This window comes from Synchiropus splendidus, chromosome 17 (genome assembly GCF_027744825.2).
Source record: "Synchiropus splendidus isolate RoL2022-P1 chromosome 17, RoL_Sspl_1.0, whole genome shotgun sequence".
NCBI classification, from domain to species: Eukaryota; Metazoa; Chordata; class Actinopteri; order Syngnathiformes; family Callionymidae; genus Synchiropus; species Synchiropus splendidus.
In genome coordinates this window covers 20,650,769-20,670,052 of record NC_071350.1, presented here as the reverse complement: position 1 = coordinate 20,670,052, position 19,284 = coordinate 20,650,769, and the positions used below count along the sequence as shown (strand labels likewise).

Genomic DNA, 19,284 nt, shown 5'->3' with positions numbered 1-19,284 from the left:
GCTGCTGAGTGAGCAGCCAGGAGGGAGGAGCGGACGCACCACCACCAGCGGGGCTTCACCAGAGCGCGGCTGTCACACCTGACCAGCTGTTGTGAACGGCATTCACCGATCACACTGAAATCAGCTGATCACAATTGGTGACCAGTCGATCAGAACATCCCTACATTACACTCCACACAAACCTTTTGGATCACCTGAGCCTTCGACAATGGATCACACTGTGGTTCAGAACAACCCAACAGACCATGGAGTGGACGGCAGGTCAGGCAGTCACAGTAGGGTCATGAACTGCACCTTCCTGGACTGAGCTGAAAGTGTTGATACCCACAATAAGGTCGTTGGGTCCAGTTCTGCTTTCACCATGGAGACAGAAGGACCACAAAGTCTGTTTCAGGTTCAGGTTCAGGAAGGAGACAGATGGATGCACTAGGAGAGGAATGACTGTAAGAACCCTTCTTCAACCAGAAGAGTTGCAAATATCGGACTCATACTCTGCACTCTGAAGGAAATATTCGCTTCCAATCATACTTTTACTACACATTTCCTCTAATTCCTCAGTTCAGAATGATCCATCATGAAAACCTTTTCTGTGGCATGTCTCGTCCTGTATTGCTGGCTTTCATTACAGAAGGTTTCCACCCCTCCTTTGAGATCAAGGGTGTTTGTCTGATATCGATCCCGCCTCTTCCCACAGCAGAGGACCACCACCAAAAATAAGCCAGGAGCAGATGATCCTGTCCTGGCTGGGTCAAGGACATGGTTACTTCATTTCTCAGCATCAAACCGCAGCATTTCTCTGTGTCAGCCCGACATTCGTTTTCAGCAAGCATGAATGGGATTTTTGATTCAGACTCGGCACAGAGCTGACACGAGGAAGCATCTTTGCAGTGAGGGGTAATGAGGACAGGGGTGTACAGCAGGTCAGGACCAAAAGAACCAAAGGTACATGCACAAACAAGTGCTCCTCCTCGATGGCTCCCAGAAGGCAGGGGCAGAGGGCTCACTTATCCACAGACAAACACCTCCCTGGTGGAGGGAACAGGCACAGATCGATGTTCGATAGAGGTGTAAGATCCTCACCATCCAACAACATTGATCTGTGGTCGGCAGATATCGATATAAACTTAAACTCATGGATGGTGGCGCTAGTGGCAAATAACGCATTGCATTTCAAACTTGATAGAAGTCTGTGTTTTTCGGCACTTTTCCCATGATAAACACATAAGGCGACACCTCCACTCCTGCTGTAAACAAAACAGCACGCGGAGCCAGAAAAGATGGTGACTGTGGCCCAGTGTTTGGGAACATTTTGGCTTTTGCAAGAACAGAGGTCTTCTGAACAGGTCACTGTTGCTTGAATGTGTAAAGGTAAAGGTCAACCAAGCGCTAAGCTCAAGTGAGTCGCCATGCTAACATGAGTGCTCTGTAGATTGTTCATCAAAAGAAGAGCAGCTTCTGCCACTAACCTGGAGACATGTTGCACTGTAATTTGATGTTTGCATTGTAATAACTGAAGTAGTGTCGTTTTAATTTTTCAGTGCAGCAACGTAACAGTATGAATAAAAAACAAAGGTGAAAGTGACATTGTAAGCACTTTATTTCTTTCATATTTGAGTGCTGTTCGTTGACTCTCAGGAGCTGGTGGCACCTTTTTATCAAACAGATGTGAACCCAGGTCATTTCTCACAGTTTGGCTGCATGGATTTCAAGTCACGGAATCCTTTCAAATCCTACCCTTCTACATGACTCAATATCATCCTTGAACCACCATGAATGGTAACACGGTTCAAACACAGCGCTGAATCAAAGCTGTGGCTGCAGCACTAAGGTGACGAAGCCAAAGTGGACTACTTGACTGTATTTGGCCAGTTCATGAACCTGGCGGTCAGGGGTAGCAGGGTTTGATCACGCCGCCTCATGCCGTCTCCTTCCGTCTCCTTCCACCTGTTTGAATCAATTCTTTTTCCTAGACTTCACATTAACTGATCCGCATGTTTGTGCATGTGCGATCAGTAACTTTGCTTGTTTGGTTTCGGAGTCAATGCCTTTAGGATCACAGCCTGCCACCAATAGTGTTCCATTCAGACTGTGGCGTGGCACCATTGGAAATGCACTCTTCTTATGTGTAGTTTCCATGCTCAGCTAATGTCGATGTAAAAACTATAGGTCAGGTGGATACGATCGCCTTCAGGTCAGGAGGCTTTATCAGGGTCAAAGGGATCGCGATGGATCAAAGTGCTGCAGCTTGAATAAGTTCTTGATTTGTGTTTTCAACCCACTTACTAACCATAAGAGAATGCAGCCTCTCCATTCCCTCTTCGGGAGACTGTGTCGACGGTTCACGCAGGAGACGATGTAGCCACGCTCGAGTGAGAATGTTTGGAAACCAGGACTCCTGTCTCTCTCTCTCTGGACCCCATGTCAGCTGGGAGTCTTCCTCATCTAACGGTGTCAAAGAAGCACGGGCAGCTTACCTGCTACACATCAAGTCGTCCTGCGGACACTGGTCATCGGCAGGAATGGAACAAGTCAAGGCAACGACGCAACTCCAGCAGAGATCCCGGTGTCAAGGCTGCAGTGCTCCTCCTGACAGACGCGTCTCTTCCTCCCTCCCTCTTTAGTTTGGTGTGGTGCGCATAATTCCCACCGGTAGCTGCTGCAAGTGCACATCCGGATCCGCAGATCACGACGTCGACTCGTTCTCGAGCACTGAAACAAGCGCTGCAGTCGGCGCAACAAATCCCGGACTCGGAGGAAACAAGCAAGTTTCCCCCGGCGCTCGGCACGCGCGGTCCTCCTAATCCTCGGCGCAGTGGAGTCGGAGCACCTGTTGGTGTGATGGAAAGGAGGAGAGTGACAGCACGTTAGGGAAGACGGAGAGAGAGTGAGCAGCCAGATGCGCGGCAGGCGGTCTGCGGACGAAGCGTGCGCACTCCGCGGCAGCGTCGCTCTGCGGGAGAGACGGATGACGGGAGCCAGCGGAGCCGCGGACGCTCTGGCCGCACGATTGTTGGTGCTCCCCGCTGGCATTGACACTCGACGGCTGTAGCCGCGAGCCAACAGCTTGGCGCGACGACTGAAAGTGGGAGCGATGTCATTTGATATTTGATGTTTTGTACCAGCATCTGGATGTCAATAATACATTCACAAGATACCATCCGCTAAATGCAGTTATGGACAGCATCATTGATGCCATTTTCTACACGTCAATAGTCCACAATTAGAGAACGTGCCACCAACACTATGTGATATGGTCAAATATTGTTTCTAATCCCGTCTTCTCTAGTCACTCCCCACGAAACATCTCCACCTCCAAGTGCCAAGTGTCTCAGAAACCAACCAAACGTCAGGGGAGGTGTGCAGATAGCGCTCCTCTGTTCCGCCCGGCCTGCACTCTCTGCTTCATCTCCCTGGACCTCTGCTGAGCTTCATTCTCTTTCTCTCTCCAGCTCATACCTCTGCCACTGACTCATCTCTCAAGGATGGTCACCCAAGGCTTGGACCCACATGCAGGAGCCGAGGCAGGAGACAAAACTCAGTCCAACTTGAATCCACAATAACTCCAACAAAAAGGAAGCGCCTTTTGTCAAGGGAGGAGAACAAAGGTGACTTGACTCGTGCCGCTCAGCCTGAACAACAACACGCACACACGAGGAGCGGAACAAAGCAATAGCACAGCTGCGACAAGACAGAGCAGGTGCACAACACTATCAAAGTCAAACCCTAAGAAGCCAACAGAATGAGTGAACACAACGCTCAGCTTGAAAGCCTCTGTCACTGCAGATCACCACAGGGTTCACCTGCCCGTCCTGCAGAACCCTCACATTCCTCTCTGATGCTCCTGACTTCCTCATACAGGACCACACTTCCTGTTCTCTGGACCGAAGACACCTTCTCTACGAGCAACGTCAGGCCAAACAGGTCTGTGGTGCTCTTTCTCAGCATGAAAGCCAACTAGTGCAGACCTCTGCTTTAAGATGCGCCTTCAGCCACTTGATCCCTGTATCGTCCCTACAGTCCTCCCCATCTTCCCTGCCAACAGGGGGCGCCTCATCGTGCCATGCTCAGCAGAAGCTGAGTAGCAGTGAGCGCAGCAGGCGTCGCGAGGCAGACGTTCAGAAGCGCTTGTCATGTCAGCATGTCTTTCAAAAGCAGTCGGTGGTAGTAGTAATGCGAGCAGTAATGGTCGTGTGACGCTGAGGCAGACCACGGCAAGCGTATTGGTCCTTGATACTTCGTCTTTTTTATCCAGGCCGTTTCTCCAAAGTAGTGCTTGGGCGAGCTACATGGTGTTTTATATAGTATAGCAAGGAGCTTCGCCAGCTCTGTGCATTAGCTGAAACCCTTTGGTGGATGGCGACGTCCTCATTCAACACCCTTTCTTACGACTGTCCTCCATCTCTTTCCTCTCTGTCCCTCTTGAAATGACCACGTGAAGGCTCAACAAAGAGTATGATCTCTGTTCCAAAGGTGTTTCCTTAAAGGTTCATCTCCATAGTAACCAATGTATCTACCCCCAAATAGGAGGGCTGCACTGCCACACAGCAAATCAGAGCCTTTCCTTGGATGGTTATGTAACCTGCAGATGCCATGTCATGTCGCTGCAGCTTTTGGGGGAACCCCGTGGTAACAGTGTTCCCTCCTCCCCCCAGAGACTCATGAAGACTCAGATCCTGGAATGGCACTGTTTGAATCGGCCTAATATAAGTGTAACGGATGACACAAAGAAAGGTCGGCTCATCAGACTGACTTGTTTCACTCTGGCGCATCTGTTTGAATTCAGCTTATTCAAAGGTGGACAGTCGCTGCAGTTCCAAACACACACACAAGTGATGGCCAGTCTTCTCTGTATCAAGGTGCATTCTGACAGTAACAAGTGAACGAGGGTTTGAATTCAGATCCAATTACACCCCAGAGTCCTTTCACCACCCCACTTTCGCGCGGTTCCAGCCTCAACACCAGAGCCTGGTGCCGCTGCAGGCTCTCATCGCCGCCATCCAAAGACATTTCCCGCCATCTCCCTTCATTTTTTCAACAACCATTGATTTTATCCCTTCACTACAATTGTGTTGAAGGGATTTCCGTTGGAAAATGAGCTGCTGAGAGTGTGACAGTGAGGCTGAGTGGAGCAGTGACTCCGGTTGCTAAGGCTACTGCTCCCTGGAGCTTATCCAGCCTATTGTGTTGCTGTGTGTTGCGCTTTGGTGGCATGTCTGTGTGCGTGCATGACAGATTCTCACTTATCACATGCGTGAGCCACTTAGCCCTCAGGGAGAGCCAGGCGTGGGCCTCTGCTCCACCTTGCAGATCTTTTTTTTTGCGTGCCTGTATTTTGTTGTAGATTTACTGCAACAGTTCAGACCCCTGGCTGGACACTGATTAAAAAAACAGGTGGTTAAGTGCAAGTAACGGAGAATTGTTGTTTTGTCCATTTTCTTATTTTGCCAATGTTTTTTCGTCTGTGGTACACGTGTTAGGTTAAGTGGTGCATATTTCAGTCAGGACTGAAGAGGAGCGCTGGAGCTGCTCTGCAGGACGAACTGTCCTAAATTCCACAGTGGTTCGTACGGCTTCACCTCCACCCTGCTGAGAGTCCTGTGACGGAGGATGAAACTAGCCTCACTCCCAGCTGCCACTTATTAGCAGGCCTTTTTTCTCTGCCTGAGAAAGGTGGAGCACTTTTCTCCACCTCGAACGATAATGACAATCAGAAGAAGAGCTTTGGTAGAGGATGCCAACCTGTCCAAGGTGCAATCTTAGCAGCCCCTTTAGCCCCGGCAGGGATTGTCTGCCATGGAACTGATTCAACTTATTCTCAGCAGCTCCGTGACAAATGCTTTCTCAACATGTTCTGATTTGCTGTCAGTGACAGCTGAGGCTTTGTGTTATCTCTTGCTTGTTTGAGGTCTCTGACCTCGACAATCGCATCTGTCCAAGGCAGCAGCAGCTTTGCTCGTGGCAAAATCCCAACCTTTTCCCCAGCTGTTACCGTCTCAGGGACCTGTGACTCGCGTGATGGTCCGCGGTCACTCGTGTCAGAAACAACACAGTAGCATTTGCTTCCCACAGGTCAATTGAAATCGGACGTAAAATGCACATGAAAGAAAAGATAACATTTGAAAACATGCTGCAGAGATGTAGTCAACGGCGAGTGCTGAGGAAGCCCATGATGGATGTCCAAATGTTTTCCCATCGAAGCCAGTTTGAATTTCATTTCACGGCCACCGTCTGAATACGACCTGTGCATTAGGCATGGCTGTGATGTCACCTGACTGTGAACGATGAGGCTCACCCGCAGGCGCGCACGGCTCCACGCCAGCCTCCACGCCAGCCTCGGCTGCAGCCCACTGAGGTTTGTAGTAATGAGCCTCAGTGACCTATTCCTCGTGTTGTTGAGCCTGATGAGTGCAGGAGACAACCACGGTGCAAGGCCAGCGGCATGATGGAAGGCATGTCAGAGGTTTTCCTCCCCCTTTAATCTGCAGGAAAGAAAAAAACTGTGAAATCCAATGATTAGCACCAAGCGCATTGATCGTGTCCTTCCTAACAGCACATTAAGGGAAGCGGCAGGGAAGAGTTGGGCCTCTCGGCACCACTGCATGGATCCAAGAGACTTGTCATCTCCGCTTCACTTTCCATCGAAGGTCCACTGAAGCTCTATGGATCTCCATCTCTCTATCTGATCTGCTCATGTGGCATTTCCAAAATCGAACGGTGCCCATCCGTCAGCGTATTTAAATTTCCTGTCCTTTTTACAACATTTTAGCTCCTCGTTGGTGGCATGTTGAGCAGCCTGCAACTCAACGGAATCCCCAGTCATACTAAACAAGCTCGCATGCATGTCACTGTTTTTTACTGAAGTTCATTTCAGTACCCTGGATAGGTGTCCTCATGGGGACCGGAGCTGAGGATGGGGGATTAACTGGCATTTATTTTTAATGTCATATGATGATCCAATTCAACAAGTGAAACACTGGCACAGTATTTACATTTACCGTGAGTTCCGGACTATAGGGCGCAGCGGAATATTAGCCACTCCCACTACATTTATATCAAAATTAAGTTCATAGAGAAGCCTGAGGTGCAGTGGTGCTGTCTGCGCTGTGGACACTGGCTGAAGGAAAGGAAATAGCTGCGCTCCACGCTGCTCTCACAACACGTTGAACACAGTGAGAGAGACACGTCGGAACACACTTTGTCTGGAGACAGCGTCTCACTTGTCATGACTGTCTTAGGGATCAGACCCAGTAGCTGAATTGATGCGGGTTTGACAGGAGACTCTGGAAAGCGAGAGTAACACAATATAAACACAAGAGACAAACCGGAACGATGAACCAAGGGCGTCAGCACCAGGAACACAAACAGGGGCAGCGAGCAGGAAACAAGCCTGACTAAGAGGGACAACGGAAACGCACTCAGAGTTTACTCACGAGGCCCAAATAAGAGAAAGCGCTTGGTGGTGGAACTACTCACTCACACGCACGCACACACACACAAAAGGAATAACTATAATGCAGAGAAACAAAAAAGGTGAGTTTTAACAGACACTCACGCAAACAAAGGGAAAAAACGGAGTAACGAGAGTAAACTAAAGAGGCATCTGAAATAAAGTCAAGCACGCACAGAATTGGAATAACCAGGAAGCACGAGAGAAAGGAGTTTTACTGTGAGGACGCGAAGCAACCATCTGGTGACGCGAGCTGGCATCCAGGTGTAGATATCCATGGAGAGCTGATTAGAAGATTCCTGCCAGCCGCGTTGCTCGGGACGCTGGAGGAAACGCAGGAAGAGGTAACACACACAGCGGAAGTAGGAAAATAAAAGCACGCACAACAAACGACACATAACATCACCCGCAAAATGTGTGTTGTTTTCACCCGCGTGCCCAAAGTTACAACACCACTGCCGGTCTCAGCGGCTGCTTCTGGATTCCAGACCTCCAGGACACGCGGGTGAAAACAGCGCCTTTTGAGCACTTTAAGGGTCAATAAAAAGCCTGTGATTTAATGGATTTCACCTCTGATTTCATCTGATTTCCGCCTGTAAAAACCCATATATTAGCCGCGCCGGGCTCTGGCCGGCTTATGGTCCGGAAATGACGGTAGTGTTATATGTACGTATGTTTGTTCTTGTTGTTGATGTCACTCAGCGTTGTCATCTTTCATGACTTTAGCAATCCTGTCATTTTCAGACGTGCTCTCCACAGTCTCACTGAGTGGCTTCCATTTGCTTGGGTGTCTTCCCTTGTCACCATACTGCAGTCCATGCAACTCAAATTCCCTCATCTAAACGTCACCATTTTGTTTGCAACACATTCACAGCGGACGTCCCGTACGGACGCAGACATCAGCCACGTTGCACGGTGACGCATCAGCTCATCACATCACATCTTCCGCACCATTTCCTGGCAATGTGCGCGGCGCGTCACATAGAAGAAATTCAGAGGTGAGGGGCGAGGGTTAAGGCAGGCGGCCCAAATACTCATCATGAAAAGGTGTAGCTACATTGATTTAACATGAGATCCAGTCTTTGTAAATCAGGTGTAACTGACGGTCTGCACACCGTCGCAGACATGGCCTCAAACATACCAGAGATGAGTCAAAGAGCTGGTGCCATTTCGCAGTCTCTTTTCACAACCCTTGTCCTCCCACTTGCAAATGACACCGTCGAACACAGCAGTTGACTCCATCCAGTCCTCTGGGCCGATAGGAACAATCTACTCCTGAAATACAGGCAGAATTAAAAATGGTTGGTATTCGTGCTGTAGATGCAAATCACAACATAATAGTTTGCAGATAATGCAGGCTCATGCACTCACTGGCAGAAACGGTTGAAAGGGGTGAGCAACTGATAGCAAGTGTGAAAAAGCAGTTGGTGAGCTTCGAGAGGGAGCGCGAATGGGGAGACCCCAGGGGTTGAGGGGTGAATGTCACAGCATTTAACCACACACCCACATCTTCACTCTCTGTATCAGCTCCAGACCGGGAGTCTGCTTCGAAAGGGCACACAACACGCCCGACAGAGAAAGACTTTCTGTGAAAATGAAAGCCAGCTGTGACTCGCAGATTTATAAAAGCTTCTGAAGAACGCCAGAATAACATTCCTCCCAGTCTGGCAGCAGAATGGCTTGGCATGGTGGCTCCGTCGTGTGGATTCAAAGGTCCACTCTGCTTCTCACCTCCGACGTTTGAAGGTCGCACACTGCTGACGGTCTTCTCGGTCCCGAGCCAGGGTCGTCCATTATGTCTGTCTTCATGCCTGATCATCCTTGGCTTTCAATTGAAACATCCTCCACTCTGCAGGCTTAAAGGCACGTCTTGTTCATTAGCTCGTTAATATTGATGGGATGCATTTTAGACATGGATTCCATGATTTCGGAGCCAAGCTTTTGCACGTCATTGAAAACATTATACAGGGTGCTGGATGCTTTTGGGAAAGCTTTAGCTTCCATTGGTAACAACACATAGCTTCTAATACTCTATACAGGTCTATATTAGGAATTTGATTAAAAAATAATCGAATTAATTAGACAATTTGTGATTAATGAATGTAGTTTAATGGAATGAGAACCTTTGTCACGTTTTTCACTGTGAATGAAGGTGGTATGTTACTGGACCAAATGATGGAGCCATACGTCCATTTAAACAACAGAATATTGTTTCTTCTGCATCAGTCTGACGACAGCACAATAAACCTCCATGGTGTCTCTAGTCAAGTCTTTATCTGACCTGATTTAGACTAGAGCTCTTTTCATGTCTTGGAAATGTTTGTCCATCCAGAGTGGTGGAAACCCTGGACATTGTGGAGTGAGAAACCTCCCTGAACCAAAGCCAACAGCTGCTTTGGTTCAGGGAGGATTCCTCCATGTTTGTTGTTGTTGTTCTCATCCCAGCTGCATCAGTGGCATCAGTGGAGCAGGAACTCCTGCGCTGACAAAGGTGCCCTGCTGTCTGCAGAGCACACACTGCTCCATTATTTTATCACTTCAAATCGTGTCTGACTTTCTCCTGTTTTTGATTCCTGTTTACCATGCCTTGATGGACCTGGACCAACTGAGCGACTGTTCTGTGCAGCGTGTTCCTCACGGCATCTCTGGGTGAGACTGAAGACTCATTTTGGTCACTTCTTCGTACAGTTTGGTTCTTCCCTGCCGTGGAGCTGTGTTAGTTCAGAGGTGGAGTCTCACTTGGTTCTGCTGGAGCCGGTCTTTGGTGTGGCCAGGCTCTTGGGTGAAGACAGTGAAATAGTTGAAATCAGTCAACTAAAGGGAACAAGGGAAGGTGATGAATAGAAAGCATCAATCAGAGGATCAGGATCAGTGCCGCCTTCACGTATTGTTGTTTGGTTTTGTGAGTTTGTTCATTTTCAGTTCCAATTCAATCAATCCATGTTAGAAATCTGGAGGAAAATTGTATCATCTGGATGTTTATTGTCTGTTTGGTGTGAGTTAGACAACAATCTGGATAGTTTTAAAGAGTAAGCATCAAGCAACATATACATTTGTTCAGTCCAGTTTTCTGAATGGTCCTAAAACTCAACAGCAGCGTCTCTCCAGTCAGTTGTGGTGGTTTTGGGCCCGCTGAGATGGGAAAACCGCGGCGTAACAGGAAGCATCTCTGTTTGTTGCGAAGCCTAAATGAGGCATAAACAACTTGATCTGGTTTTCTAACATCATTAGAGCATTATAGAAGAGCGTCTGTGGGTAACCGGAGCCAAATCAGATACAAGACATCCTCTCCTGATGCTTCTGGAATCAAAGAGTCAGATAAAGTGGAGCCTTGGATTGGATTTTCTCTCCATCCTTCTGCTGGACTCTTTACCACTAAAGCTCATCCTGTGTACCAGGAGGACAATAATGGGAGCATTACAATGTAGACGACACCACTGGAGTGTGTTTGTGCCTCTCCACTCTGTGTCTGTGACGTTGTGGCTCCTCACCGCGGATGCAACAGCATAAACCTTTGACACGCTCTCATGAGAAGATCTGATTTCCATTCATCAGATATGCTCCAATGGCTCCATTACGATTCTCTGAGCTCACACTTCACTTGACTTTAGCTTTGTCCTCCCTCCACCTTCTATCGTTGACACCTGACACTCATTTAGTCCGGAGGACAGGGGAACCACCTTCTTCTCGGCTAAATGCTCGAGTGAATCACAGCATCTTGACTGATGGTTCATGCAGATTCAAAGGCTTTTTCAGCCTTTGTTTGAAGAGAAGGTAACTGTAAACGATGCGGCTGAAACATGAGCTATCACTGCAGTTTAATGTCATGGACTGACTGAACTCCTCTGCGCAGGTTATTGCAGCGGACGTGATGATGATGATGACAAAGATGTCCAAGAATGATACGATGATGATGATGAAGAAGACGTCCAAGAATGATACGATGATGATGATGAAGAAGACGTCCAAGAATGATACGATGATGATGATGATGATGAAGACGTCCAAGAATGATACGATGATGATGATGAAGAAGACGTCCAAGAATGATACGATGATGATGATGAAGACGTCCAAGAACGATACGATGATGATGAATATGAAGACGTCCAAGAATGATACGATGATGATGAAGATGAAGACGTCCAAGAATGATACGATGATGATGAAGATGAAGACGTCCAAGAATGATACGATGATGATGATGAAGAAGACGTCCAAGAATGATACGATGATGATGATGAAGAAGACGTCCAAGAATGATACGATGATGATGATGATGAAGACGTCCAAGAATGATACGATGATGATGATGAAGAAGACGTCCAAGAATGATACGATGATGATGATGAAGACGTCCAAGAACGATACGATGATGATGAATATGAAGACGTCCAAGAATGATACGATGATGATGAAGATGAAGACGTCCAAGAATGATACGATGATGATGAAGATGAAGACGTCCAAGAATGATACGATGATGATGATGAAGAAGACGTCCAAGAATGATACGATGATGATGAAGATGAAGACGTCCAAGAATGATACGATGATGATGAAGATGAAGACGTCCAAGAATGATACGATGATGATGATGAAGAAGACGTCCAAGAATGATACGATGATGATGATGAAGAAGACGTCCAAGAATGATACGATGATGATGAAGATGAAGACGTCCAAGAATGATACGATGATGATGAAGATGAAGACGTCCAAGAATGATACGATGATGATGATGAAGAAGACGTCCAAGACAAGAATGCATATTAGCTGATCGAGGCCAGCCGTGTTGCCGGGAAGCTGGAAGAGAAACAAGGAAACGGAAACACACAAAAACGGAAATAACAAAATAAAAGTACGAGGGAAACGGAACACAACAAAACGTGTGCTCTTTCATTCGTGGACTGTGCTGATAAACAAGGTGAGACAATGATTAGGAATAAACAGACATGCCAGTAATCACAACAAAACGGTGTTCAAGTGGCTGCATGAGTCGCATGGTTTCAACCTTTCAAACAGCGGGTGTGTGTTCCAGTCTCGAACGTTGGACCGTGCATCATGGAGGCGTGTCTTCGGTCCGCAGGCTCTCGAGAGAAGAACACGGGGGAGACCTGCGTGCAGACAGAATCACATTCTGTCATTATACTTAGGTTGGAGTTTGGTTCTGAGTCCTGGTTAAGGTGAGCCGTTGGTTTGTATCCCCGCAAGGGTAGAAAAACAAGCGTGCATGTGTGCGCGCGCGTAGAACCGCTGCTCCTAAACATGTGCGCCATACTATTGTCATTTACGGTAAAAGGCTGTCGAAAAATAATGCCTGTTTATAATTCCTCGGGCTTATACTTTTAATTGTGAAGGTTTGTGACCCGTGTTTATGCCAAGATGTTTTAATCCTGATAGATAGTTCATTTGACTCTAAATAACCACGTAATTGTCGATACATGTTTTGCTATAGACACTAGCCTGACGATGACGTGTATGTAGGGGTCCTTCCATCTTCCGGGTGTCGGTGTGTCGAGTGCAGCTGGAGCATCCTCTCGGTAAACATGTGAGTTTCAGAGTATCTGTGCGTTTCTTCATCATAACATGCAGCGACGCGATGACGCGGAACCAATGTTTATTCCCTCTGCTCTTTCAGGTCGAAGGTGACGTTTAAAATCACGCTGACGTCAGACCCCCGGCTGCCGTACAAAGTGTGAGTGCAATGACGCGCGGCTCTTCTGGGCCGCCAATAAGAGACACTTGGGCTGTCAGGTTCTGCCCACGGTTCCTCCACTTCCTCTTCCTATCAGCGTTATTCAGTCTTTGTTTTGTACGGTCCCATGGTGATGTGAGTCAAAGCTTCTGTCCGCTTTCTTTCACTGAGTTAAAGCACGAGAATATCAAAGCTTTTTCTCCGGCCAGACACTTTGACGACTGTCCAACCTCTCCAAATATTGAGCTGAGGAACCATGAAGTTGGACGCTCTCCCGAACCCTTCCAAATACACGGTCACTTTTGGCCAACCGCATCAATGGTTAGCTGTGTTTCATTGCAGATAAATGGGGTCTGGCCTGATGGCAGGTGTTGCTTTGAGTGGTGTCACTAAATGATCAAGACCTTGAACCCATCATATAAATAATCGCACCTGATCCGTAAGAAGGACCATGAAAAGTTGTCCAATATTCACTTCAATCTGTCCGAGCCAGTCCACTCTGAAGTTGTGATCTTGTTTGTTTTCTCACAGACTGAGTGTGCCAGACAGCACACCATTCACAGCTGTGCTGAAGTTTGCTGCTGAAGAGGTGAGGCCCTCTGGATCTTTCATAACTCCTTCACTTTTTAAACGTGTGTGTGTGTGTGTGTGTGTGTGTGTGTGTGTGTGTGTGTGTGTGTGTGTGTGTGTGCGTGCGTGTGTGCGTGCGTGCGTGCGTGCGTGCGTGCGTGTGCGCGTGCGTGCGTGCGTGTTGCCTATTGGAGTGACAACCAGAGTGAGGAGCTTCTAGCTGGACCTGCTGGTGTTGGTACTGTGGGTAGGACACTTTTGTGGTCTGGTTCCTATCAATTTTAGTGCATTGTTGTACATTAAATAGTGTGATCAAATTATATATCGCCTTTAATATTGAAATATGTAAATCCATATTATGTCATAGTCATCTGTGTGTGGAGGAAATGGAATTGTCGTTCGAGCTCAGGGGTCTTGAATATTTTGTTTTAAAAAAATTCACTCATATAATTTACTTATAAGTAACATAAGTTATCATATGAGTTGGTATATCAGTTACTTATTTTTACACTTGTCTATGTCTTGGTATGTGTTCAGGGGGAGGTAATGAGGGCCAAACTGGGTAAGGGATATAAGTAGACTTTTTTTTTTTTAATGTGAAAGTAAATGGTGAAAAACTGAACAAATCAAATTCTGCTTCATGAATTCATGTCTGCTGGGTCTTTCCCCTCCTATAAGAAATGTCTTGCACCACACGGTTTTCTTTTTCAGTGGTTTTCTTTTCCCTCGCGCCATTCATTCGTTTTACACACCGCTGACATGGGCCACACACATTGGTGAAGAGGTGGGAGGTGAAACCATTGGATTAGATGAGATGTCCTTTATTTGTCCTGGGGAATAGATCACTCACAAGGTTGTGGTTGATGACTGCTTGCCTGTCAGGGGCTTGCTAGAAAGATCCAGTACTGCGGTTTAACCGGCAAAACAGTTCACTAACTTTAGCTACTGACTAGTAATGATGCTGCGTGAAGATCATTTGGGGCGCACATCAACAATGCGCATGACTGACAGGCCAGTGTTGTCCCCGCTGCACTTCCTTGACTGTGGAGCTCTGACTCCACAGTTGGCAAACTGAGCCCGAAATCTTTGTGCTGCCTGTGTTATTTCGAAAGGGCCATAAACACAACAGAATAGTTGATGAATGGAATACAAATAATACTGTTTTCATTTGATCCATTTCTTTTACAGTTTAAAGTGCCAGCTGCCACCAGTGCAATCATAACAAATGGTGAGTTCCCGTGTGCAGTGTCGTGTGCTCTGTAAATGACAACGTAAGAATGAGTGGTTGTGTGTGTATATGAGGGAGGCTCCGATCAGGGTTTTGCTGCCCATCACATGGATTGACATTTAATTTGTCACCCAAATGATGAGACCTTCCATGATGAGTCCTTGACTCATGAAAACATGACGTGTTTTTATATTCCTCTTGAAGGAGTCAAAAATAGAAAAACAACAGAAGAACATTTGATGTGCGACGTGGCAGGTGAGTCTCTAGAGACGGTGCTGTGTCCGTGACATATTGACAGACTGTAGCAGGACTCTGAGACAGAGAGCACTGCAGTGATCAAAGTTTCCACTCTGGATGTTTTCAACAGTTTCAGACTCGGGTGGCGGACGAACGCCAACTGTCACACGTGATTGGTTGTTGTGATCGGCAATGACTGATCATGCTGAAATCAGCCAATTACAAACATTTTCAATAATTTCATTGAATTGAACTGAACAGTGTCTGCTCTGCAGACAGCAGGGCACCTTTGTCAGCGCAGGAGTTCCTGCTCCACTGATGCCACTGATGCAGCTGGGATGAGAACAACAACAACAAACATGGAGGAATCCTCCCTGAACCAAAGCAGCTGTTGGCTTTGGTTCAGGGAGGTTTCTCACTCCACAATGTCCAGGGTTTCCACCACTCTGGATGGACAAACATTTCCAAGACATGAAAAGAGCTCTAGTCTAAATCAGGTCAGATAAAGACTTGACTATAGACACCATGGAGGTTTATTGTGCTGTCGTCAGACTGATGCAGAAGAAACCATATTCTGTTGTTTAAATGGACGTATGGCTCCATCATTTGGTCCAGTAACATACCACATTCATTCACACTGAAAAACGTGGCTTCTTGTAGTGAATATTCTACCATTAAACTGCAATTCATTGAGAATCCTGAGGAGGTGGTGCAGGGCAGCACCATTATAGAGGAGCCAACACTGTCGGAAATGATTGTTCTCGCTTCTGGGCTCCTCATTTGCATAACAATTTCCTAAACACAACCTCTCTCTCTCTCTTTCTTGCAATCCCCTTCAGATGGAATAGGAATCAATCCCGCCCAGACTGCAGGTGAGTGTGCTGATGTCAGCAGCTTGGACTCCTGCTACCAAACCACGCAAGCATGGTTCCTCCACTCCGTTCATTCTGCAGATCATTGCAATGAAAAGTCCATTTGTTTACGTATCACATGTGGTGTCACGGTAGCAGAAAAGGACCTGCGGTGACTCGCCATGGTTCTTCCACAAATGAGTCTGTTGAAAAGTCTCGACATCAGGTTGTACTCCACTCAGAAAAGACTTCTGGAGTCTCAGTGTTTGCAGCCTCGCTGCTGTGTGACTTGAGTGACTGTCCTGAAGAGTGTCCATGATCAGAAATGTTTTTAAGATGGGCAGTGATTTTGTTGTGGCCTCTCAAACCCGTGCCGCTGTCGAGTCCTGCTTCGCTTATCTGAAGACCATGGCAGCAGCAGTGGCTGGGCCTGAAGCGCCTCGCCCTCCTCTCATGACCTTTCGCCTCGTGTGTGTGTGTGAGAGACGCTGTTATGGGCGCTGTCTGGGGATGAAAGTGCAGCGTTCGTTGGCAGTACTGAGGCAGATGGATCTGGTTACTGTGCATCCTGACTTCCAATGACATCACAGTCCACCACAGTGGACCAGCCGCTCGGCCACTGAGCTCCAGTCCTCTGTGTCAGCTGCTGCTGTTCTGTGTTGTAGGAAACGTGTTTCTGAAATACGGCTCGGAGCTTCGCCTCATTCCCAGAGACAGAGTGGGAGGAAGTGGAGACTGAAGCCCATGGTCCTGGCTGACAGCAGTAGTGACTCACGCTGCAGACTGGTGTCGTCCTGGAGACCCGGGAAGCTCCTCGGCCTCTGTCCTCTTCGTCTTGACTCACACCAGGCTCTATATTTAAACCCCGGCTCTGACGTGCTGCTTCATATTTGCTCGCTTGCATCTCTCAGTGAAAAATCTCCTGCCTTCACTATTAAACCATTCAGAGAAGTGCTGGACGGTGGCTCATTTCTCCAAGTTTGGTCTCAAACTCCCGTTTTTTTCATTCAGATTTTCCTCTTTATTTCGATACCTTTCAAATATACGAGCAGAAATACCTCCAGGACCCAACAGCTTTGACCAGGATGAAATTTTCACAATGGCAGTTCATCGTCAGGTGCTGCTTTGCCTTTGGTGGTTCCAATTTGTTCACATCTAAATGGTGGGACTCTCGATACCCCGAGTGCTGTGTATCACTGCAGATGTGAATAAACACTGTGACTCGTGTGCGTTTGTGTTCACTGAACTATCAGTGCCACTATTGGCTCTTTTGCTGCTCTCTGTCTGTTTTCTGTTGCACTTGGATTTTGAAAACGTGACGCGCAGACGTGTTGGGGAACTCGTTCAACGTCGTGGACATGATCCCGTTGTTTGGTGTGTGAAACACGATGATGAGTGTGTTTATCACCACTAAGACGGTCTTCTGTTCCAGCAGCTCTGTTTCTGTGAGCGAGGGGGAGACGCTGCAGAGCGGTGGACGCCTGAAGCCTCCAGTCAACGGTTGGGTGCCGCCTCGTCTGAGGGGACCAGGTTGGGGGTTGGTGGCAACTCCAATGGATTTTCTCATGTCTTTTCATTTGAGTCGGTCCGGGCGTCGTCACCGGGAGTGTAGCTCTGGAAATTGAAACCTGCGACCCTCGTGTTGCGATGAGGACCGAAGAGGAGTCGCGCCGTCGTGACGCAGGAATGGCCTGTTTTTCTTTGGCGTTGGAGTGAGTTCATGACAGAAGCGTCACTCGCACATCGCGCGTCCATTTTCATTCCAATCCGACCAATCGACTCAGGCGGCTGGAATATCTGGCGTTAATCTCACCTCATTGACATTCATGGTCGGGGCAACGAGAAAGATTCGTCTGGCTAACCATGTTTGTCATGCGGCCTCGGCGTCCAGATCAGCAGACGCGCGGACAGGACGGCATGAAAGAGGTGCCAGGTAAAAGGTGTGGAAGCCTTGAGCTGCTGCGGACACTGCAGTGTCATTTTACTGAGCGCTTTCCAACTTCGAGTATGTATCTAACAAGTGTTTTTAAAATGTGTTGTTTAACCTTTAGGAAACGCCATTTTTGAAACCTGGCCGACTTAAAGTCCATATCATGGAATCTATACCTGCTGAACAGTGTACTCGCACATTCTGCGCTGAATGAGAAACCTAGGGCGTGACCACACCGACTTGGTTGACCCGACCTTGGCTGACGGTCCAGTGAGCCTCTGACCCCACTACCACTGCTCTGCTGACCTTTAGACCTCCCGCCGCTTCGGAGGGGCCGGGTCGCGGCTCACTTGACCGCGGTCACCAACCGGCGCAGACGGCCCAGACGGCTCTGGGTCACTCCAGTGTCTCGCCTGTCGCTCGCGAGTGAACGGTACACGTGTTACTACAGCTGTGTTCACGCTCGCCAGAGGGAAACGATGCGCCTGCACAGACACCAGGGGGCGCCTGCCTCAGTGGCCTGCTGCTGCCCTCTTCTGGTCAGATGAGGTAGGACACCTGGAGGTCTTCTTCAGAGACAAGAGAGGACGTTTGGCAACAGGGAGGGAAACCTCACCGTCCGTGGAAAAAAGATTGGAAGCTGAATTCAGTTGGACAAAATAGGAAGCGGTCAGACGGATGACACTGAGGAGCGCCGTGTTTAGGTCGCTGGCCCCGGGGTGACAGGCCCCTCGGTGCCCAGAACAAACCGCCAGCAGGGTTTGTGGTGGGAACAGCAGAGCTACGCCTGCGTGCATGCTACTGCCCAGCAGCAGTGCCGATCGGGCCAGATCAAGATCACCTTCTCCTGTCCGGCACGATGCCGCCGAACCCTCTTGTCTGACGTCAGCACTCCCCGAGCTAAAACGATCACGTGCAGTATGGCACCTGACGCCGTCTCACGCACACACACCATTGTCCCACAGCATGTTCTGTCCACTTGTTTGGCTGGAGGTGGATGTCCTGAGGCAGCTGTTGCTGCATGGATTTCTCCGTCACCTGCGTCACTTTCCCGCCACTGAGCCGTCAGCTGTGCTGTCTGAAGACAGCTCAAGTCAGCTAACTCAAGTCCTGTCCATTTTAGTACATGCTAACACGGTCAAACAAACATGAAGAAAGTTCATCCTCCTGGAATCCAAAGTTGAGCGCGTGCTCCAGTGGTCGTGGACGTCACTGGTTCTCGTGGAACAGCTGGCTCCTGCGGCTGGCTTCAGAGGTGAAGAGACGGAGCTAGTTGGAACATGAAGAGTGTGTGTCAAACCAGCTGCTCACTGGAATGTTCTG

The 19,284-nt window shown here is 48.2% G+C and overlaps 2 protein-coding genes across 3 annotated transcripts in view; one reads left to right on the top strand and one right to left on the bottom strand.

Annotated features, from left to right (window-relative positions):
* trpc4a (transient receptor potential cation channel, subfamily C, member 4a) overlaps window positions 1-12,779 on the bottom strand; it is a 31,207-nt gene extending 18,428 nt beyond the window's left edge. The window contains exons 1-4 of the mRNA XM_053846952.1: window positions 8,819-12,779; window positions 8,589-8,722; window positions 6,293-6,479; window positions 2,475-2,827 (exon numbers count right to left, since the gene is read on the bottom strand). The gene's annotated coding sequence lies outside the window, so the exon portion shown is untranslated. The remainder of the gene's footprint in view (window positions 1-2,474; window positions 2,828-6,292; window positions 6,480-8,588; window positions 8,723-8,818) is intronic.
* On the top strand, window positions 12,475-18,416 carry ufm1 (ubiquitin-fold modifier 1). 2 transcript variants are annotated; one of them, XM_053846960.1, is made up of 7 exons: window positions 12,475-12,633; window positions 12,906-12,998; window positions 13,089-13,145; window positions 13,677-13,734; window positions 14,904-14,943; window positions 16,020-16,052; window positions 16,697-18,416. In XM_053846960.1, coding segments are annotated over exons 2-7 (264 nt in total). In that variant the 5' UTR covers window positions 12,475-12,633; window positions 12,906-12,996; the 3' UTR covers window positions 16,771-18,416. The 2 variants fall into 2 exon arrangements, with proteins under 2 accessions (XP_053702935.1, XP_053702936.1); XM_053846961.1 differs by having other exon boundaries at window positions 12,480-12,633; window positions 12,935-12,998.
* The last annotated feature ends 868 nt before the right edge of the window (window positions 18,417-19,284 follow it).

What these genes read in the sequence shown, in the direction of transcription:
- ufm1 (XM_053846960.1), top strand. An exon ending in TGAAGTTTGCTGCTGAAGAG is followed by an intron (nt 13,735 to 14,903) that starts GTGAGGCCCTCT and finishes TTTCTTTTACAG; the next exon opens with TTTAAAGTGCCAGCTGCCAC. An exon ending in CAGTGCAATCATAACAAATG is followed by an intron (nt 14,944 to 16,019) that starts GTGAGTTCCCGT and finishes AATCCCCTTCAG; the next exon opens with ATGGAATAGGAATCAATCCC.